Source organism: Pelophylax lessonae (genome assembly GCF_965119305.1).
Source record: "Pelophylax lessonae genome assembly, chromosome: 5".
NCBI lineage: Eukaryota > Metazoa > Chordata > Amphibia > Anura > Ranidae > Pelophylax > Pelophylax lessonae.
In genome coordinates this window covers 450,457,241-450,480,639 of record NC_138772.1, presented here as the reverse complement: position 1 = coordinate 450,480,639, position 23,399 = coordinate 450,457,241, and the positions used below count along the sequence as shown (strand labels likewise).

The 23,399-nt window shown below is 44.9% G+C and overlaps 1 protein-coding gene across 1 annotated transcript; it reads right to left on the bottom strand.

Moving 5' to 3' along the window:
- Positions 1–3,719: 3,719 nt before the first annotated feature.
- Positions 3,720–21,672, bottom strand: TMEM70 (transmembrane protein 70). The gene is made up of 3 exons (XM_082258004.1): positions 21,492–21,672; positions 10,607–10,715; positions 3,720–4,191 (listed from the first exon to the last, which is right to left on the bottom strand). Exons 1-3 carry the CDS (start codon positions 21,636–21,638, stop codon positions 3,743–3,745), a joined length of 705 nt encoding a protein of 234 aa, XP_082114130.1. The 5' UTR covers positions 21,639–21,672; the 3' UTR covers positions 3,720–3,742.
- Positions 21,673–23,399: the final 1,727 nt, after the last annotated feature.

Below are 23,399 nucleotides of genomic sequence, written 5' to 3'. Positions count from 1 at the left end.
TATACAACATTTATGTTTGTGAATTAAACATTTGCACAAGAAGAGCATTAGTGAAGAGTGTAGACATGATGCTTCTTAGTATATTGACCCTCTATTCATTGCACTTGGCAACTCCAACCAACAGAAATGGGTATGATGTTTTTAGTAACCGAATTAAAGAAAAAGAAAGAAACTGCCACAAAATTTGTGTTGTCTTCTTGTGACTATTATTAAGTGTTTAAACCCACGCTAAATGGGAGTGCAAAACTAATTGTTAAGTGTATAAGTAAATAATTTAAATTGATTGCAGCTGCTGTTTGAGTAAAAAACCTCGACACAAATGACTAACAATAAAAACAGCGCTTGCAGTAAAAATAGCAAAATTAATCTTAAAATACATTAAATGTGCATAAATGAGTGCGAAAATTAGTATACCATAAATAAATTGATGACAGAAAGTGCACTGGTGCTTGAAATATGAATCCTTGTGCAATAGCTCTAAAAAGTGCAATCAGTGCTATATAAGTCCATACACAGTGCAATGTCATTAAAGCAAAGTTCTGGCCTATTTTGCAACTTTAGTGATTCCTGGAGTGCTCGCTATGCTGAACAACAATTGGGCATTTTCAATATTTTTCGGGGGTCCCTTACCTTATTTTCAGGGCATTTTTGATTATACTTCCTCCTTCTCCCCCCCCCCCCTCTGTGGCCACGGCCACCGACATCACTTCCGCCTTAGCAGTGCATCCTGGGAGCGGTTTGTCATCACTCCCAGGAGGCTGGAATCAGGAAGAACTCCCAGAACATATCCCTGGAATCAGGAAGAAGGACTCCGCAGATTACACTGCGGCTTCAGATGCCCACGTCTAAGATAGCAGCGCCCAGACAGCGTTTTTCAAGTAAGATTTTTACTAAAATCCAATACTGTACACCTTGTAAGTATGAGAATAGTGGTTCTGTAAAGGGCGATGGATTAGTATTATAGGGGTATTTTTAAGTTAAAAAGGTAGTTGAGGCCGGAACTCCGTTTAAATATAAAGTGCTTGGAGTGCTTCAAAAAGGTGCTGGGGTGCTTCAAACAAAACAGCCAGTGCAGGTGCTTCACTCCCCTACTGTGTCCCCACTCACCAGAAAAGATGGACCCTCAGCTATTTCAATCTGAGGGTCAAATGAGCTTGAGACTGATATAAAACGAACAAAATCCCCTTGGTAGTAGTGTCGAATCTTGAGCAGCTCAAATGGAACAAATAGCCCACATACTGAAGGCCATAATAATAATTTTATTGGCCCAAAATCATAAAATTTACAGAGTTTCCATATGAGAAGCGCATGTAGAAATAAAGAGCTTGCAGGACCGGAATACAGCTGTTCCCGGAATGCTGCTCGTGTGCGTTCCATGGATACCAGTAAGTGACGTCAATGGTTGTGGCATAACTGGAAATACGTCAACGCATTTCGCCCCACCTACCAGGGCGTCATCAATAGCCATCTATTGATGAGGTGGGGCAAAACGCGTCAACGTATTTCCGGTTACGCCACAACCATTGATGTCACTTCTTGCTATCCGTGGAACGCACGTGAGCGGCTTTCAAGGAAGGGCTGTTTTCCGGTCCTGCAAGCTGTTTATTTCTACATGCACTTCTCATATGGAAACTCTAAGTTTTATGATTTAGGGCCAATACAATTATTATTATGGAATTCACTAGGTGGGCTATTTGTTCCCTTTGAGCTGCTCAAGATTCAACACTACTATTAAGGGGATTTTGTTCGTTTTATATCAGTTCCAAGCTCATTTGACCCTCAGACTGAAATAGCTGAGGTTCCATCTTTTCTGGTGAGTGGGGACACAGTAGGGGAGTGAAGCACCTGCACTGGCTGTTTTGTTTAAAGCACGCCAGCACCTTTGAAGCACTCCAAGCACTTTAGATTAAAGGACATTGCACTGTGTATGGACTTGTATAGCACTGATTGCACTTTTTAGAGATATTGCACAAGGATTAATATTTCAAGCACCAGTGCACTTTGTCATCATTCAATTTATTTATGGTATACTCATTTTCGCACTCATTTATGCAGATTTAATGTATTTTAAGATTAATTTTGCTATTTTTATTGCAAGCGCTGTCTTTATTGTTAGTCTTCTTGGGACTATGGCAACACTGGGGTATGCCATACAAAGTGTGCGGTCCACCACCAGAAACGGAATTTCCTTCACTAATCCCTGCTCAATTCTTCACCCAACTATCTTTAAAGGATAAGTACACCTTTGGGATCATGTCACATTTTGCTACTCCCCGATCCTCCCCCCCGAACCTACTGTCACTATTTAAAAAAGAGTGCGGCCATGCCGGTCTCTGCCCACAGAGTGAATGAATGAACTACAAGTACTTACAGCCTTTACAGCTGACGGCTTGTAGTTCTCAATGAACGACCAGGGCGCTGTTGAGGTAGTTCATTAATTCACCCTGTCATTGTGAAACTGCCTGCCCAAACAATGTACAAGCAGACAGATATACTGGTTCTGCACTCCAATGTATTCCAGCCAACTAGAAAAAAAAATTGTAAATGCACATTTTACAATTTATTTATTTATTTTTTTTTTTATAAAAGGTGAACTTACCCTTTATTTATTGATACTTATATGATTACGATCTACTTAGCACTCAAGAAGTAAAAGCAGCTGGAAAGAAAGTGTCCGTTTCAGCTATTCAAAGTGTATGTGTAGAAGACTTTTTTTTTTTTGGGGGGGGGGGGGGTATATTTTTTTTATTTGCAGACAGAGTATGGAAGGGTTAAAACTCATTTATTTAAACAAATATTTCAGCCAAGCGCTCACTCGACAGAGAAAGACTGACGTGCTGCTCTCCTCAGGCAGGGGACTCCAAAACGTGTGCATGAAAGAAAGGAAAAGGAGGCGCAAACACCTAGTTCATTACCCGTGGTACTGTTTAAAATGATTTAATAAAATGCTGAATGCATAATCACAAACATGAAGAATAGAAATCGTGTTACAAATTCCCGTCACACGTATGTTGGAACATATCCTGGAAATTGCGAACCGCTAACGCGTTTCAGGAGTCAAGCTCCCTTCCTCAGAGCTCTTTCCAGGACATGTTCCAACATGTGTGACGGGAATTTGTAACACAATTTCTATTCTTCATGTTTGTGAGTATGCATTCAGCATTTTATTAAATCATTTTAAACAGTACCACGGGTAATGCACTAGGTGTTTGCGCCTCCTTTTCCTTTCTTTCATTTATTTATTTATTGCTGTCTGTGCCCCTTCACCTTTGGCCAAGAAGCGAGTTAATTGTTACCGAAACAAATGTCTCCATTGGAAGATTTTCCCTCACCACTGGTTACAGCCATAATGCAAAAATATTGGATTTCCCCTCACATTCCGTCTCAATGAGAACAGACACCGGGGCAATTAAAGGGTGGGGAAGTTTTGATAATACACACACTTTAAACTCTTGCAATGCCCATTAATTGAACTGGAGTAGATTGTTTATCCTCTCAGCAGAGTTACACTTTAATCATGGTACTTAGGATCTGCCATGTCTGACTGGCTTATCAAGCAATGTACAGTTGTGGAATACACTACACACAGTATTCAATTCTTTGGCTCATTGAAAACAGAAATAAGTTGTCAGGGCCAACACAGTTCCTACAGGGGTGTTATAAAACTTTGAACATAAAGTTTGTAACGTCACAGGTCCTCTTATATGAACATTAAAAAACTGTTGCATATTCACATAGGAAACTATTGTTCCTTTGAGGGCTTATCCAGATCTTCAAGATTAAAGGTGAAGGGTTTATCATAGCCCATAAGGTGATGGTAGTCCCATGGATTTGGGAAGAGGTCTGGATTGACCAGCATGGATTTCTTCTTAGCATAGAACGTTGTGAACATTTTACTCACACCGGGGACTTCCACATCGGCAGGAGAAAACACAGTCCTCTTTTCTGCAAGAAGTACGTTATATGTAACTGCAGTGAACAAGTCCCTGTCGCTGTTGTGATACAAGCGAGCCACGTATCCCTTTGTTATTAGGTGCAGAGTAACGGGGGTGACAAAAGTGAAGAATCCCACCACACTGCAGAATGCTACTTTCAAAACAAGGCTGTCCACTCCAATACCAGTCTTCATCAAAATATACGGCATAAGAAACAAGCTAGCAATACTGGTGGAATAGGAGAAGAACTTCACACCTGTTTGAAAAAGAAAAAGAAAAAAAAAAAGGCATAAAACACATCATGTAGAGCTGGTCACTGTTGGTGTAGTACTGAATATTTCAAACCTCACCACATGCATTGACCTAATCAGCCTTTCTCAACCTTTTTGGCTTGAGGTACCAACCCCCCTTTTCACAATTTACCCAGGGATGAAGGCAGACACCTACACTTCATAAGCTTAATAGAGGTCAAATTTAACCCCATAACCTTTTTACCCTAAAGGAACCCTTGCAACTTTTCAAATCTCTGGGAACGCCTGAACTGGATTTCAGTTCAAAACCCACTTACATATTAGTGTTCAGTTCAAACCCCACTCTGCATCCATGATATTTTCCTTTTAATTTAGTCTAAACTTAGGCTTTAAATTGGACTTGTGCCTTGGATAGTCCTCAGGATACAGGCCCTTATCCTGTACATTACTTGTATTAAAGCCCCGTACACACGATCAGATTATCGAACGATCTGTCGTCCGTTTTTTGTGGCATGCTAGTCTGATGTGGAAAGTGAAGAGGTTATTTTCATACGAATTTTCCCGTACACAGAATTCTACTTCAGAAGTGATGTCATGTGCTGGATTGTTTTGTATGTGTTCTTTCGTCTCTGAGCATGCCTAGTCTTGCTCTTAAGATTTTTTTCCGTCGAAATCTGTACTAATGAGACTGAAAATCGGACGTTGTTTTGACGGACGACAAAAATTATATAGCCTGCACATCAGGATTTTGTCAGCCGAAAAGTCGGAGTCGGCTGTCGAAAGCACCATACTAACAATCTGAAAATCGGCAGATCGGTCGCCGGGACGAATTTTCCCTACATATTTTCTTATCGTGTGTACGGGCCTTAACCTACCACTCTTATGTGTGGTAGGAAATCAAATCACAACCCACACACAGACTGAAAAAGCTTACCTCAAGTACTAGACAGGAGTTATTTCCTTTCACTTTTTTTGGTGACATGAAGAGCTAGGACTCGAAGAGTACTCTTGGGTTGATATCATTCCACCTGACAGGGTCAGAGGACTGAAGCCACCACTGAACAGATATAAAATTTGCTGCAATAGTAGATCACGGTGGAACTCTTGTTGAGATATCCTGAGCTAGACAAATATAGCTGCATAACCCACAGGTTTCTTATGCTTCTCAAGGACTTACTAATAAGTTCTCCTCTTAGATGCAGATATTTACTTGCGTTTCCAGGAGATATATAAAAGCCAGAAGAGAGATTGAACTCACAAGCTAGCTACTCAAAACTGAATGACTAGATTGAGAATCTGGACCCTTTAAAAAGGTTTTCTCATCTACGTAAATTGCCTACACCCATAGCATGTGCATTACTTAACTTTGGTCAGAGCTGGAAAGTTTGTTCTTATATAGAAAACCCCCTCTTGCCTGCATAGGCAGTTTTTTTTTTTTTGGTAAAGGTCAACTAACAATTTAAAGCGGAGTTCGGCCTCCCCCTCCAAAAATTAAAAGTCAGCAGCTACTGTAGCTGCTGACTTTTAACATTAGGACACTTACCTGTCCTGGAGTCTAGCGATGTCGGCACCGCAGCAATTGTTTCCATTGGCTGTCGGGTGCTGCCGCCGCCATTGCCAGTAAAGGAGACCCGGCAGTGAAGCCTTGCGGCTTCATGGGCGGGTCCCTAGTGCGCATGTGCGAAGAGCGCTGCGCATTCCTATTGGCTCCGTGGCAGAGGAGGGAGCCGAACTTCCGGGGTATGGCGCCACATCCCGGAAGTGGGGAAGGGTACCTGTCAAAAACAGGTACCTGTCCCCCCCCCCCCCTCCCCTGAAAGGTGCCAAATGTGGCACCGGAGGGGGGGGGGGGGGGTCGGAACAAAAGAGCGGAAGTTCCACTTTTGGGTGGAACTCCGCTTTAAAGTTTAATAGGAAGTAAACCCTGCTATAGTTTTCAGCCAAGGAAGCTGCCATCTTAGCTTCTGTTTGACCTGCAACTGCCATGGTGCTACACATGTGATCAGTTATGATAGCAGCCATTTGACTGCTTGATAATATAGTTTAGAGCACAAGCTACAGCGTGACCTTATCATTCACAGCATGCCTTGAATGTAACTGTCTTAGTTTCACTTAAAGTCCAATTGAAAATCACAGTCACATGGCAAAAATTAAGCTTTGTGAAATGAGACTTATGTCAGTTTTATTTTGCCACGATTCATGACATCTGCATTCATAAGACATCCAACCTGCAATGCATTTTGTACAACAGAATCTGAGAACTACATGTCTTTGTTATATGATCACATTCACAGAAGTCCTGCATCGTTTTCTTGCCCTGATTAACCACCACGTCTCTTGCTGGTGCTTTGCTGTCCTTAAAATTATGATATTTAGCAGCAAGCTTTCCAACAACAGAATTTCTGTTTCAGAGAGTCACTGAAAATACATTCTGGGACATTTGTACAGCTTTCCCAAACATCTCAATGATTAGCAAGATCAATGGGGCATTGCTGCCATCTGTCCAACAATTTATTCCTTTCTTGGCTCTCATCCTGTGCATGTACATTTCTGATTCTTGTACTTCCTTTATCTCAGATTATTTACTATACATATTCTTTTCTCATGGAATTGCTGCATCCTCTATGTGTTTGTTGCCAAGAACAATTAATTGGCTTCCAACTGTCATTTTATAGTTCAGTTTCTGGGAAAATCAAAACAAGAAATCTGATTGTTGCCCATCAAACATTTTCATTTCAAGTAGACGTTAACCGCAAAAATAAATGCATCTTATTTGCTCTCTTTTAGTTTGTTAAATATACTATTTAAATCTTCAATTGGATCTATTCATTATGTGCAAAAACACAAATGCACCTTTTTGGTACATACCACCTACCAGAAATACTGTGTACTGTAGGAAGTGTGTTAGGACTGCAGATTACCATTATATGTTGATCAGGGGGGGGTAAATGTGCAGCTGGTCAAGTCAATCCTCTTGTAGGTCAGAATAGCAAAGATCAGTGATCGCAGCACACACTTTTTTTTCCTTTAAAAGGAAAACTAAAAGAAAAGTTTACTTTAGGAAAAAAAAAAATGCATTTATTATTTTTTGTAGTAGGATCCTGTAAAGCATTGCACCAGCAATCAGCAGATCACTGATGCCATGCAGGACTCCTGTACACTGTCAGTGTATCTGCATGCCTGTACATCCCATACTGATAAGCCGATACTCCCTGACAGGAAGACTCAATGAACTACCACAGCGCTGTGGTAGATGAGTGAGATCTACAAGCCGATAGATGAATGATGCAGCCGTGTTTTTTTCAAACAGTGACAGCTAGTACAGGGAACTTCTCCCCGTACAGCTGCCACAGGGAGGGGACAGCGGGCAGCAGCTGCAGTACTGGGAACATCTTATACATTCCACCCTAAAATCAGATAGAACATATAACATGTTCCCAAAGCTGAACTTATCCTTAAGGGCTCTTTCACACTAGGAGTCCATCAAACGGACTCCATTTATCTCAGCGGGGGATCGATCCGCTAATCCCCCTGCTGAGCAGGAGGATGACAGCTGTTCTCCAGGCTGTGTGCAGAGACACAGCTGTCAGGTCCCTATGCACCTCTATGGGGGAATCAGATGGGAACGGACCGTCGGTCCGATCCGCTGGACGGATGGAAAATAGGGTTTCAATCTTTCCAGATTTGACGGATCGGTTCGGATGTCAGCGGACATTTCTCTGCTGACATCCGATGCCCCATAGAGATGCATGGGGGTGATCCGCCAAAAAAACTGACAGGCTGATCTGAACAGTCCGCGTGTGTGAAAGGGACCTTAAATAGTTACAAGCAAAAAATTTGGAGTTGCTGTTCGTACACACTGGGGTTGATTTGCTAAACGCACCTTTGTAAAAGAATTTGCACAAGGGGATTCGCCTTAGGTCCCTTTCACACATACGGTCCGTTCAGTCACGTCAAAATGTATCAGTTTTTCATCCGTTTTTCATCAGTTTTTTCAACCGTTTTTTTTTACTACCAATGCAAAACGGATGAAAAACGGACTGTTTGTCTGTTTACATTCGTTTTTCGTCCGATCTGTTTTTTTGACGGATGAAAAATAGGGAATTCATCTGTTCCATAAAAATGGACATTGACATAAGTGGATGAAAACGGATGATCATCCGTTTTTACATAGAAATGCACTGATGTTCATTTTTCATCCGTCAACGGATGGACGAAAAACGGACCGTATGTGTGAAAGGGGCCTTAAGCTTAGTGAATGCTGACTCCTATCATCCAATTATATGAAAGCAAAAGTACTGTTTTTGTAAATTTCACCTTTACAAACTATACCCATTGTCTAAATGAAGGGAAAATTTCTCTGTTAAATGAATAGCCTATTTGGGGGGGATAACTTCCAGTGGAATCGCCTAGGCAATTTCAGTGGCAGCGGGGGAGGGTACCTGTCAAAAACCCACTACAAAAGTACCCACTTCCATAGAGAAAAAAAAAAAACTCCAAAAGAGGGAGAGGAAGGCATAAAGCCTAATTTACCTTTTTAGGTGAAAATCCGCTTTACATTATTAAGGTGTCAATTTAAAAACGGAGATAAACAGAGATAGTGATGATCACAGCTTATCTCACGGGTGTTGTGATTTATTTAGCTGGAATGAGGTGCAGAAAGATGTTCTCCGCTTCTCATCACAATACACGAGAAGCTGTCATTGATTTTTTACACAAACGGACAGTTTATTAAGGCAAGATCTGGGTACCCCACTGGCCATCTGTGTAAAATATCTCCCTCTCTGCTTCTCCAATCCAGAGGTCAAGTTAAGCAGGAATAGAGGAGAGAAGCTTCAACAATGTGAGGAGGATATTGATTTAAAGATTTCCTTCTTCAGGCCGAGTACCAATACTTTCGGTCAAGTCCTCGCCAATACTGCAAAGAATCGCATGCGATTTGAACAGGAATTTTTAAAAAGGGAAAAGTATCAGTTTCAGTATCTCCAGAGCATTAGGGCGAATACAGATACTTTCGCAAATGCTTCATATCAGCACAAATCCCAATATCAGTGCATCCCTAGTTTTTACACTTCTAAAAGCCCTGAAGAATGTATCTAAGGAATGCTGAAAGCTTGGATCCTTAAAAACTTAAAGCAGAAGTAAAGTCAGGAATACTTACCTCTTCCAAAAAGCTGATGCCGGCATCTTCTCCCTGGCTTTTTCTAGGTGTCAGTCTTCAGCCGTCCTAACAAGAATGGGATAAAGACAATCCGGTGCATGCATGGAAATCATTCATCCCAGCACTCTGGAATAGTGCCAGAAATGTGAAGCTCAATGTGCATTCTGCAGAAGATTACAAACAGACAGGTAAGTGTCATTTATTGTAGAAGAACCATTGCATGTCTCTTCTGCAATAAAGAGCTGCCAGTTTGCAATTTTTTTTCAACTTTAGTTCTGCTTTAAGTTAGCAAAAAAAAAATAATCTTTTTTTTACCTTCATGCATTAAGGTAAAAAAACGTCAGTGCTGCAGGATCCCCCCAGCCCCCTTAATACCTACCTGAGCCCAATCTTGATCCAACAAGGTGTCGCTGTCTCCCTCCTCATTGGGCAGATTGACAGCAGCGGGGGCCATTGGCTCCTGCTGCTAATCAAACTCTGTGATGAGGGAGCGGAGGGCAATCAATAGAGACAGACAGGGCAAATCGGGAGTGAGCTTGCACGAGTGCCTCCATCAAAATGGGCTTTTTATTGGGGAACTAACTGAAGAGGAGGACAAGGAGGAGGAGCTGCAAAAACACCAGTGGGGGACAGGAGGAGGATCGGGCGGCTCTGTGCAAAACCATTACACAGAACAGATGAGTATGACATGTTTATTATTTAAATAATGAAAAAAAAAATATGAAGGTTTCAACACTTTAAATTAGAACTATAGGCAGACACTACTGTTCATTTTGGATAGAGTAAGGGAGACTTATGACCCCTGTCTTTTTTTTCTTTTTTTGCCATCTGTGTCCCATTGGAGAGGTTTACCTTCACATGCTGTAACATAGCCAGGAAGTTAGAGGAAATCCTGCAAATTAGGGGAATCTTTTGGGACCCCCCAGGTCACCAGAATTAGTGTCCCCGTTGGAATATTTCTCCTCTTTTACTCCTCTGAGGACAACCCAAGGTTTGGGAATTTATTTTTACTTTCATTAATAATGGTAAACAGGATAAACAGAGGGTGAATTTCCCTAATGGGGACACAGATTGCAATAAAAAGGTGATCAGCATTCTAATCACTCGCCACTATCCAAAACTAAAAAAAAAAAAAAAACAAATTTTGCTTTAGTAATACTTTAGGCTCCAAACTTTGGGCAGTAATTAATGGCTATCACAGTACAGGATTCTACTACTGTAAACAAAGTCATTAGCATTAGGAAGGTTGTAGGACCTACCAAGTACTGCCCTGCCCATATTACCGGTATAAACCAATCTGCCCTCTTCAGGTAGTGAAGGATTGGATGACGTACTGAAGAAATGAACGGTCCTTAAATCATGTAGAACCTAAGAAACAGAAATAGAACAGAAACTAGTCACACACACTGACCTTTGATGAAAGGGAAGGAATAGCATTTGGTTTAAATGAGCCCTATGAGGAGGTACACATAAGGATCCAAAACAAAGGAATAAGCCAAAATTTACAATCCATCAAGTAATGCTGATCCAAAAGGCAGATAAAGGGAAATGCCTGAGGCTGGAGAATCACAAAATCCAGGTAGCCAATGCACCTAAAATGACCGCAGAGGCCTGACTTTAGCTGGAGAAACATGTAGTCTGGATCCTTAGGCCTCATGCACACCTGACGTTATAAAAATGCCAGTAGCATTAAATGTAGAAGTGCCGATTCACACTTGTGCGATTGCGAACGGGTCCGACTGCAATGCGAATTTGCAGTGCGAGTTTACCTTGCGTTTTTCAATAGTACCAGCGCGACTGTAATGAAAATTGATTGCGTTGATTATGTTAATTAAGCTCAGGAGGGGTGGAGCCGAGGGGAAAACTAAAACAAAAAATAAGAATTCGCACATATCTGAACTGATAATGCGAGTCCAGACCGATTTACATTGATGTCTATGGAGACTAAATTCGCAACGCAGTGCTGTAAACTCGCACAAGACCCTTTTCATCATCGCATTATATTCGCATCTGAATCGCAACTCATAGATGTGAACGACCGTCGCGAATACAATGTATTTTGGGAATACATGCGAATATAGACTTTTCCTAACGCATCGCATTCGCAGTAAAATCGCACAAGTGTGAACCGGCACGAAAGCTGTAGGGTTTTTGCAGTAGCATTTTTCAGCTGTTGTGTTTTGTAACTTTTTTTTGGCAAAACTATACTCCCACTAACGCTTATGGCTCAAAAATAGCCGCATTTTTAAGCTTTTATCAGAGTTAGAGCATTTTCACAGCTGGAAAACTCCTCTTAAAGCGGAGTTCCACCCTGGAATTTTTTTTTTTTTTTAGAAATACCCCCGGGACAGTCAGGGCTAGTGCATTCCACAATGGCTAGCCTCTGATCTGTCCCGGGTTGCACTTACCTGCTAGGACAAATACTTACCTTGAAAACGTCTTGTCCAGCGCTGCCATCTCAGATGTGAGCAGCTTGAAGCCAGCGAGATCCCCTTCGGTGTCCTCTTCCGCCTTCTTCAGTCCCACGATGCCCTGGGCCGGTCCCGCCGTCACTTCCGGGTCGCGCGCGTCATCCCTCCACAGCTTCTGGGCATGCCCAGAAGCTGTTTAGAAGGGGATGACGCGCGCGCCCCGGAACTGACGTCGGGGCCGGTGCAGGCGCAAGGATTCCTGGGAGCGATGACGTTCAGCTCCCAGGAATCATTGCAGAGCCAGGAAGTGACGACGGGCCGCGGCCGAGGAAGGAGGAAGTAAGGTAAGTATATTTTCTTCGCTACGAGGTAAGTAAAAAAAAAAAAAAAAAAAATGCGATTATCCATTTCTTTTTCAGGTGAACCGTAGCGAGAAGATGGAGGTATGTATAAAATTAGGGTGGAACTCCACTTTAACCACTTTACCACTGGAGGATTTTCCTGCTTTACATCCAGGCCACTTTTTGCAACTTGGCACTGTGCGACTTTAACTGACAATTGAGCAGTCATGCAATGCTGTACCCAAACAAAATTTACGCTTTTTCCCACAAACAGAGCTTTCTTTTGGTGGTATTTGATCACCTCTGCGCTTTTCATTTTTTGCGATATTAATAAAAACAGAGAGAAAATTTTGTGAAAAAAATGGACATTTTCTACTATGACAGTTAACCACTTAAGCCCCGGAAGATTTTACCCCCTTCCTGACCAGGGGGTTTTTTGCGATTTTTTACTGCGTGACTTTAACGGACAATTGCGCGGTCGTGCGACACTGTACCTAAACGAATTTCACGTCCTTTTTTTCCCACAAACAGAGCTTTTGGTGGTATTTGATCTTTGATCAAGCGCTATAAACAAAAAAGAGCGTAATTTTTGCAAAAATAACAATATTTTTCACTTTTTTTTTTTTTATATGAAATTCCCCACAAAAAAAAAGTAAAAATCAAAAATTTTTAACATTTTCGGCCAATTTGTTTTACACTACCTATGTATGGTAAAAAAAAAATAAATAAATAAAATCGCAAAAAGCGTATTTTGATTGGTTTGCGCAAAAGTTATCGCGTTTACTAACAAAGGGAAAGATTTTTGTCATTTTTGGTGTTTTTTTTTTTAACGAGTAATGGCGGAGATCTGCGATATCGGGTCCGCCAGTCACACTCCCGCACTCCTCCGTGAACGAGCCGAGGCGGGCGCGCGCTCGCCCGCTATTAGCTCTAGAAGGAGTGACAGGCGAGCGACGTAGACCTACGTCACTCTGCCTGGCCGGGGCTGACTGCCGCAGTAAATATACTGTGCGCAGTCGGCAAGCGGTTAAAAAATATCCAATATATTCAAATTTTGTCATATTTAGGCCAAAATGTATTTAGCTACATGTCTTTGACAAAAAAATTCTCAGTGAGCGTATTTTTAACCGCTTTAAGACGGGAAGATTTTACCCCATTCCTGACCAGGCTATATTTTGCAATTCGGCACTGCGTTGCTTTAACGGACCATTGTGCGGTCGTGCAACACTGTACCCTAATTATAGTTATGTCCTTTTTTTTCCCCACAAATAGAGCTTTCTTTTGGTGGTATTCGATCACCTGTGAGATTTTTAATTTTTGAAAAAAAGGACAATTTTGAAAAAAAAAAAATATATATATTTTTTTCACATTCTGATATACAACATTCCCAAAAAAACATTTATAAATCAAAATTTAACATTTTAGGGCAATTGGTTTTCTGCTAAAAATTTTTGGTAAAAAAAAAAAAAAAAAAATTCAAGTTAGACTTACCGGTAACTTGTTTTCCAATAGTCTTTCAGGACAGCACCTTAGAGAGATGGCTCCTCCCTCTCCTCATCAGGAAACACCCCATCCACCAGATTTTAAAAGGAGGCTTCTCCCACCATTCATCAGTTTGTAGAAGAGTACCTCCGGCCCATGCTGGAACACAAACAGATATGGTTAATCACAGCAATACATTTTATACAATAGGGCGGGATCCTCCTGCTGTCCTGAAAGACTATTGGAAAACAAGTTACCGGTAAGTCTAACTTGAATTTTCCCTAAAACGTCTTTCAGGACAGCACCTAAGAGAGGATTATCGAGACTTACTCAATTTAGGGAGGGACCACAGCTTGCAGAACCTTTCTGCCAAAAGCCTGATCTTCAGCTGCCAAAAGGTCCAACCTATAGTGTCTTGCAAATGTAAAGTAGCTTGACCACGTAGCCGCTTTGCAGATCTGATCTGGAGTGGCACCAGCTTTCTCTGCCCATGTAGTGGCTAACGCTCTAGTAGAGTGAGCTCTGATCCCCTGTGGGGGAGACAATTTCATTTGGGAGTAAGCCTCTGAAATAGCGGATCTGAGCCATCTGGCTATTGATCCTTTTGATGCCTGGCGACCTTTTTTGTTGCCAGAGAAAAGAACAAAAAGAGAGTTTGATGATCTAAACTCTTTAGTAACCTCCAAGTAGTGTATAAGAACCCTTCTTACATCTAGGTAGTGAAAGCTTTCTTCCTTATCTCCTGATGGATTAGGGCAGAAGGTAGGTAACACAATTTCTTGTGAGCGGTTTCTCGTTGAAGCTACTTTTGGGAGAAACCCTGGATCCGTCTTGAGAATTATCCTATCTGGATATATGGACAAGAAAGGTTCGATAGCTGATAAAGCATGTAATTCACTGATTCTTCTTGCTGATATTGCCACCAAGAAGACCGTCTTGAGGGTAAGGTTTTTTAGTGTAACCGTTTCTAGTGGTTCAAAAGGTTCCTTTGTGAAGGCCTGAAGGACCACCGACAAGTCCCATTTGGGGAAGCTTCTGACAGGCACTGGTCTGGAGCGGGTAAGGGCCCTGAAGAATCTGATGATTAAAGATTCTGAAGAAATGGGCCTTTCCAAGAATACCCCCAGGGCTGTAACTTGTACCTTGAGGGTACTTACTGCCAAACCTTTTCCTGCGCCCTCCTGTAGGAACTCCAAAATTGAAGTAATACTGTTCAATTTTTGATCTTTCGATTCACACCAGGTATTATATGTCTTCCAAACTTTTGCATATATATTCCTTGTGACTTTTTTCCTACTGGAAAGTAGAGTAGCAATTAATGCATCTGAAAATCCTTTCCTTTTCAGCAGTTGCTCCTCAGATACCAGGCGGTGAGCTTTAGCTTTTCCACTTCTGGATGATAGACTGGACCTTGAAACAGTAGGTCTTGACGAAGAGGGAGCTGAAAAGCAGGTTTGACTGATAGTTGAAGGACAGTCGAAAACCAAACCCTTTTGGGCCAATAAGGTGTGATCAGGATCACTGAGGCTCTTTCCATTTGGATTTTTCTCAATACCAACGGAATGAGCTGGAAGGGGGGAAAGGCATACCCCAACCTGAACCTCCAGGGATGTGCCAGGGAATCTACTCCCAGAGAGTTGTCGTTTCTGTGGAGTGAGAAGTAAAGTGGAAGTTTTGCGTTTTCTTTCGTTGCAAACAGATCCACCTCTGGCTTTCCCCAAGTCTTGGTTATCAACATGAAGACTTCTGGGTTCAAGCTCCATTCTGCTTCTCGGATCTTCTGCCTGCTTAAATAATCCGCCACACTGTTTAGTGTACCTTTTAGGTGGATTGCTGACAAGGAAAGTAACTGCCTTTCCGCCCATTGCAGAATTTCCGTTGCCAAAAGCTGTAGGGTTTTGCTTCTTGTGCCCCCTTGCTTGTTTAGATATGCCACTGTAGTGGCGTTGTCTGAAAGGACTTGAACATGAGTCCCCTGAAGATTTTGAGAGAAGGCAGTTAGGGCTAGGCCGACTGCCTTTAACTCCTTCCAATTTGAGGATTTCCTTGTCTCGGTCTGAGACCAAACCCCCTGTGCCAGGTTTTGGTTCCAGTGGGCTCCCCACCCCCACCTGCTGGCATCCGTTGTTAACCTCTGGTCTGCCGGGAAGGACCAGGCCAAACCCTGAGACAAGGTTATCCGATTTCTCCACCACCAAAGGGACCTTTTGACCTTGGTGGGGATTTTTACCTTTAAGTCCAAAGTCTCTGGATTGTGATCCCAGATTCTGAGGAGGAAATATTGGAGTGGTCGAAAATGCAGCCTTGCCCATTGGACAGCTGGAATTGATGCAGTCAGGTTTCCAAGGACTGACATGATCTCTCTGATCGACCACCACTGATTTGTTTGTAGCCTTGCTACCAAATTCTGTATTTTGACCTGTTTATCTTCTGGTAGGAAGATTCTTTGTTCCACAGAGCATAACTGAAACCCTAGGAACTGAACCCGCTGAGCCGGTGTGAGATTCGATTTCTTGATGTTCACTATTCATCCCAGAGCTTCTAGATGACCTCTTGCCTTGTGCAGGTCCTCTTGAAGTTTTTCCTTTGACGGGGCAAAGAAAAGCAGGTCGTCCAGGTAAGGCACCACAGAGATTCCCTGAAGGCGGAGGGGAGCTAGACACTCTGCCATTACCTTCGTAAAAATACAAGGGGAGGATGATAGCCCGAAAGGGAGTGCTTTGAATTGGATATGGAGCATTTCCTTTCCCAGATTTACTGCCAACCTTAGGAATCTCTGTGAGTGAGGGGCAATAGGGATATGTAGGTAAGCATCCCTTAAGTCGATTGATGCCATGAAGCATCCTTTTGTTAACAGGGTTCTGACTGTAAGAATTGAGTCCATTCGAAACTTTTTGTACAGAACTGACCTGTTTAATGGTTTCAGATTCAGTATAAGACGAAAATCCCCCGATGGTTTCTTTATCAAAAATATGTGGGAATAAAATCCCTGATGTTGTTCCTCCACTGGAACTGGACAGACAACTCCCTGTCGCCTCAGGTCCTTTAACAGGTCCATCATAGCCAGGGCTTTTTCTGCATCTCTTGGGAGGTTTGTGACAAAGGACCTTTCGGGTGGCGTCTGAAAACTCTATGTTGTAGCCTTGGGACAGCATACCCAGAATGTATTGATTTTCTGTTATGGCTGCCCAACAGGGGAGGAATTCCCTCAATCTTCCTCCCACCGGCAATGTCTTGTCATTGTGTTTTGTTGGTTGACACAGGAGGATGGAAAAGAACACCTCCTTTCCCTTTGGGTTTTTGTGTCGACCAGTTTCTTCTCTTCTTCTGGGGTCTGCTATTTTGCTGAGCTTTTTGAGGTCGAAAAAGCTTCTTTGCTGCCTGTTTCTTCTTCACAGGAAAAGACTTCTTTTTGTCTGCTGTTCTATCTAGAACAGAGTCTAGCCCAGGCCCGAATAGTAGATCCCCTTGAAAAGGAAGTCCACACAGCTTATTTTTAGAAGCCGTATCCCCAGGCCATGTCTTTAACCAAAGAGCCCTTCTGGCTGAGTTGGATAAAGCTGCAGATCTTGCTGTCATCTTCACTGACTCTGCTGAAGCGTCAGCAATGAAGGCTATGGCCGTGGAGAGCGTGGAAAAGGAATCCAAAATTTCCTGTTTAGGTGAGTCTGCTGTGATGTGTGCTTTTAGCTGGCTAAGCCAGTATTCCAGATTCCTGGACACACAGGTTACTGCCATGGCAGGTTTCAGACTCCCCATGATGGATTGCCAGGATCTCTTAAGTTGCTGGTCCATCTTCTTATCCATGGGATCCCTCAGGACTCCCATGTCTTCAAATGCTAGGTCTGTTGACCTAGAAACCTGGGAGAAGGCTGCATCAATCTTTGGCATCTTATTCCAGGGAGCTCCTGGGTCCTCATCAAAAGGAAATCGCCTTTTAAAGGCTTTAGGGAAGAAGGTTTTCTTTTCCGGATCAGTCCACTCATGTTTTATTGCATCTGAGATGGTCTGATGCACTGGGAAGATACGGCCCTTAGGCTCTTCCAAGCCTGCATACATTTTGTCATGTAGGGACAATTCCTTCTTTTCCTCCTCTAGACCCAGGGTGATGTAAACTGCCCTCAGGAGACCATCCACTTGCTCTAAGGATAGTTTGTATTTAGTGGGCCTGCTTTGTGCCCCTCCCTCCTCTTCTTCCTCTGAATCCTCCTTGGAATGTGAGGGGGAATTATCTCCTTGGGTGGAAGGAACCCCTTCTGTCCCCACCGAAGGAAGCAATTGTGAACCCTGAGAGGACAGTGAGGCTGATGGCTGACTCAGGGCAGGGTCCTGTAGGGATGACCGAAAAGATTGGATGGTAGCATCCAATTCCTTCCTCACAGATGCGACTAAATCGCCACAAACTGCAGATGCTTCTTCCTTTACTAGTGCATCAATACATCCCTGGCAAAGTGTCTTTTTCCAACTTTCCGACAACTTTGCTTTGCATGAAGGACACTTTCTCTTGAAAACAGTTTCAGAGCTTTTAGCCTGGAAGACATGAATGGGAAAACATACACATGCTTCTTAAAAGTCAGCCTGATTCTCAGGGCCACCAAAGGTGCACAGAAAGACATTTAAAGGGAAGTCCCATGTGCCCTGACAGGCCCCCAGCCACCGGGGGGATAGTAAAAGGGATGGAGAGAGACCCCACAGTAAGATAGGCCATATAAAGATACCCCTTACCTGGGCCTTACTGGTGCCTGTGCCTGTCCCACTCGCTGACGAAGCTTCCATCGCTTGGCAGCGGTATCACCCGTGGCTTCGGTACCGGTTCCGGAGACCAAAGCGCACCTGCACTGGACCGGATCCGGAATAAGGCACCAGCTTGCTCCTCCCTTCTTCCTCTGCGTCCGGCGGAAATGACGCCATACGCCCCCTGCAGAACGCTGCCCTTTCCGGAACCTCACTTCCGGTCCGGACGAGCGTCACTCGATCCGGAGAAATGGCGGCAAATTTGAAAAAAAAGGCGGCGGAAACCTAAGAAAAATCGTTCCGCTCCTCCAAGATGCCTTCCCAGGGCTGTGCTCTGCGGGGTCTTGACTCAGCCTAGAGCACTGAAGAGGAAGAAGGAGCCCATGCACTGCAGTCGGTCGCGTGAATGGGAGAAGCAATCGTCTCCAAAAAAAGGGTAGGTGGACGTAGGAAGCCCGGTCTCTCAGGATAGCACCTTAAGAGCCCAGCTCCCCACAGAGGTGTTCCTCGGCCGGAGGAAACACAAAAACTGATGAATGGTGGGAGAAGCCTCCTTTTAAAATCTGGTGGATGGGGTGTTTCCTGATGAGGAGAGGGAGGAGCCATCTCTCTAAGGTGCTGTCCTGAAAGACGTTTTAGGGAAAATCACAATAAGTGTATTTTGATTGGTTTGTGCAAAAGTTATTGCGTTTACTAACTACGGGAAAGATTTGTCATTGTTATTGTTTATTTTTTTTTCAAGTAATGGCGGCGATCTGCGTTTTTTTTACAGGACTGCGACATTGCGGCGGACAGATCGGACCCCTGACTGACATTTGACACTTTTGGGAGTACCAGTGACATTACCACAGTAATCAGTGCTAGAAATATGCACTGTTACTGTAATAATGACACTGGCAGGGAAGGGGTTAACACTGTTGGTGATCAAGGGGTTAAATGTATGCCTCATGCTTACTGACGTGTGTGGGGGGAGGGGATTGTGAGACACAGGCACAGATGGCAGGTTCAGCTATGCTGAATCCTGTGATCTGTCCATGCCTGTCATAGAGAAGATCCGCCCGCTTTGTTTACACAAGCGGGTGGATTTCCTCACTCGATCCACAACGATCGGGGAAGAGCGGCGGTGATCACCGCCTCTCCTCCCCTGGCCCGACTCCCGCTGTGTCTGAATACAGCGGGAGAGCGCCGAGTGAGGGGAGAGTCTGGTGATGTAGATCTACGTCGCCAGACGATAACAGGCCACTTTGCCGCAGTACCAGCTCAGTGAGCGGTCGGCAAGTGGTTAAAACCCACTAATTCTGGGTTTTTTTTTCCAGCCAGAAAACACCCCTCCAAAAAACTGCTGATAACAGCCTGTGTGTGCATGGACACATAGGATAACATGCTGGGGAGTTTACTGGCTGCAGAAAAAAGCCTGAAGCCAAAAACAGCAGCACCTCCTGTGTGCATGAGGCCTTAACCACTTCCATACCGCTGGATGTCATAGGACGTCTTTGGGCTTTGAGTGGCGATATCTGAATAATGCCTGCAAGCATCAGATATTCTTATATATGTGTGTGTAATAAAAAAGTTGTGAATACCTTCCCCCCTCCATATATATATATATATATATAGGCTCCATTTACACCTGAGCGTAGTGCAGCAACAGCACCACTGCGTGTTTACTCCCTCCTCCCCCCCATTTTATTGTGGAGCGGCACTGTTCATTTGAATGGGCCTCCCTCCTCGTATCCAAAAAGCTAATGTAGCAAATCTCGGCACCGAGCCAGGAGCGTTTCCGGTGTGATTTCTGTTGTGATTTTAGCGTGTTTTGTTGGTCAACAATCGCAACAAAATCGTACTGAGTTTGGGGTACCATAAAGAAATAATGGCATCACAAATGCATCCCGTGTTTCCAGTACACTCAGGTGTGAACAGAGCTGGGGGAGGAGAAACAGCAGTACACCGTACACGCTCCATGCACTGTCCTCCATCAGCACACCGTACACACTCCATGCACTGTCCCCTATCAGCACACCATACACACTCCATGCACTGTCCCCTATCAGTACACCGTACACACTCCATCAGCACACCGTACACACTCCATGCACTGTCCCCCATCAGTACACACCGTACACACTCCATGCACTGTCCTCCATCAGCACACCGTACACACTCCATGCACTGTCCCCTATCAGTACACCGTACACACTCCATGCACTGTCCCCCATCAGTACACCGTACACACTCCATGCACTGTCCCCCATCAGTACACCGTACACACTCCATGCACTGTCCCCTATCAGTACACCGTACACACTCCATGCACTGTCCCCCATCAGCACACACCGTACACACTCCATGCACTGTCCCCCATCAGTACACACCGTACACACTCCATGCACTGTCCCCCATCAGTACACACCGTACACACTCCATGCACTGTCCCCCATCAGTACACCGTACACACTCCATGCACTGTCCCCCATCAGCACACACCGTACACACTCCATGCACTGTCCCCCATCAGCACACACCGTACACACTCCATGCACTGTCCCCCATCTGTACACACCGTACACACTCCATGCACTGTCCCCCATCTGTACACACCGTACACACTCCATGCACTGTCCCCCATCAGCACACACCGTACACACTCCATGCACTGTCCTCTATCAGTACACCGTACACACTCCATGCACTGTCCTCTATCAGTACACCGTACACACTCCATGCACCGTCCTCCATCAGCACACACCGTACACACTCCATGCACTGTCCCCTATCAGTACACCGTACACACTCCATGCACTGTCCCCCATCTGTACACACCGTACACACTCCATGCACTGTCCCCCATCAGCACACACCGTACACACTCCATGCACTGTCCTCCATCAGCACACACCGTACACACTCCATGCACTGTCCCCTATCAGTACACCGTACACACTCCATGCACTGTCCCCTATCAGTACACCGTACACACTCCATGCACTGTCCTCTATCAGTACACCGTACACACTCCATGCACTGTCCCCCATCAGCACACACCGTACACACTCCATGCACTGTCCTCCATCAGCACACACCGTACACACTCCATGCACTGTCCCCTATCAGTACACCGTACACACTCCATGCACTGTCCCCTATCAGTACACCGTACACACTCCATGCACTGTCCCCACCTGGCAGGGTGTCCCCAGGCTCCCTCTCTCTGCTCCTCTTCCCGGGAGGGGGGGACACACTCGGCCCCCCACCGCTCCCCAGCATGTGACCCGGAGCGCCCCAACAAGCCCCGCTGGCCGCCTCGCGCACACCGCCAACCGGAGCATTCCGCCAATGACAGGCCGCCCTCTGTAACCCGGATGTTCTCCCCAGACTCTTCATACCTGTGTGTAGAGCGCCTACCTACTGCCCAGCGCGCCCCCTGCCGGCTGTTCTCAGGCACAGCACTTATATGGAGAATAGTGAAGGGAAGTTCATACACAGCTCACCACTGTGTGGAAGAACACTGAGTAATGACTGTGCTATCTCACTCTCAGACATCCCAACCTGCAAAAACTCATTTCAGGGAGGTGGCAAAGTCATTTCAGGGAGGTGAGCCCCCCCCCCACATGCCGCCCCCCCCCCCCACACACGCCTGCGCCGCACCCCCCTTTCCAATTTAACACTACCAGAGAATAATGAAATGAAATGTAATCAGTATACCTGGTCACTGGTGCTGGTCACTGATGCTGGTACTGTTCACTGGTGCTGGTACTGTACTGGTCTAGTAACTGGTGTGGGTACTGGTCACTGGTGCGGGTACTGGTCACTGGTGCTGGTACCGGTCACTGGTGCTGGTACTGGCCTGGTCACTGGTGCTCGTACTGGTCTCTGGTACTGGCCTGGTCACTGGTGCTGGTATTGGCCTGGTTACTGGTGCTGGTCACTGGTGCTGGTGCTGGCCTGGTTACTGGTGCTGGTTACTGGCGCTGGTACTGGCCTGGTCACTGGTGCTGGTCACTGGTGCTGGTACTGGCCTGGTCACTGGTGCTGGTTACTGGCGCTGGTACTGGCCTGGTCACTGGTGCTGGTACTGGCCTGGTCACTGGTGCTGGTCACTGGTGCTGGTACTGGCCTGGTCACTGGTGCTGGTACTGGCCTGGTCACTGGTGCTGGTACTGGTGCTGGTCACTGGTTCTGGTACTGGCCTGGTCACTGGTGCTGGTACTGGCCTGGTCACTGGTGCTGGTCACTTGCTGGTACTGGCCTGGTCACTTGCTGGTACTGTCACAGAGTGGGGTGTCACAGTGTCACGGTCCCGCGCACGCCAAAATGCCTCCTGGAGTAGAATGTGGCTGTAGTAGAGAGCAAAGCCGCTGCTTGCTCTTTGCAGCTCCTCCCACAAGCGGAGTGCATGACTCATATCACTCCGCCTGTGAGCCGGATCTACTTTGGCTCCGACGTGATGTCTGTGCAGGCTCAGCTTGCTGACAGCTGTCACACTTCTGCCTGCATCGATCGATGAGTCATCTCATCTGACTCACTCACTCAGACTGACTCACACACAGAGCCGGGATATTGCCCTGAGCTCGCGGGTGTCCGTGAGCTCAGGGCGGATAGCGGGAGTCTCCCGCCACTTGCGGGAGACTTGAGATGTCTGCACTCTGCAATACACATGTAGCAGGATTTCCAGGCATTGGGCCTGATATGGTTCTGCCATTGTTACCGGTAAACACTTCCAACACATTTAAGTTGAAAACCCAACTGTGAGAGCTGAGACAATGACCATTCTTTGGCATCTTTGGTTTGTTTTGTTTATTTTGCAATGGGGATGGGAGCATAGTTGCCAACATTTAAAAATAATTTCCAGGGACACTTTGCAGCACAGCTATCAATTACCACACCCACTTCCCTGAAGCCCCGCCCACTCTGCATAATTAATCTCGCCTACTTATCAGATTATAGTCTACTCAATATAGAGAGAATTACAGGAAATTAAAAAGGGAATGTCAAACTTAAAGCCACAGTAGCAGAGTTGGAATAAGTCTCCCGTTCAGCTGCACTAATGCTGCATAACATTTATGGGCAGCCCGATTAACAGGCACTTC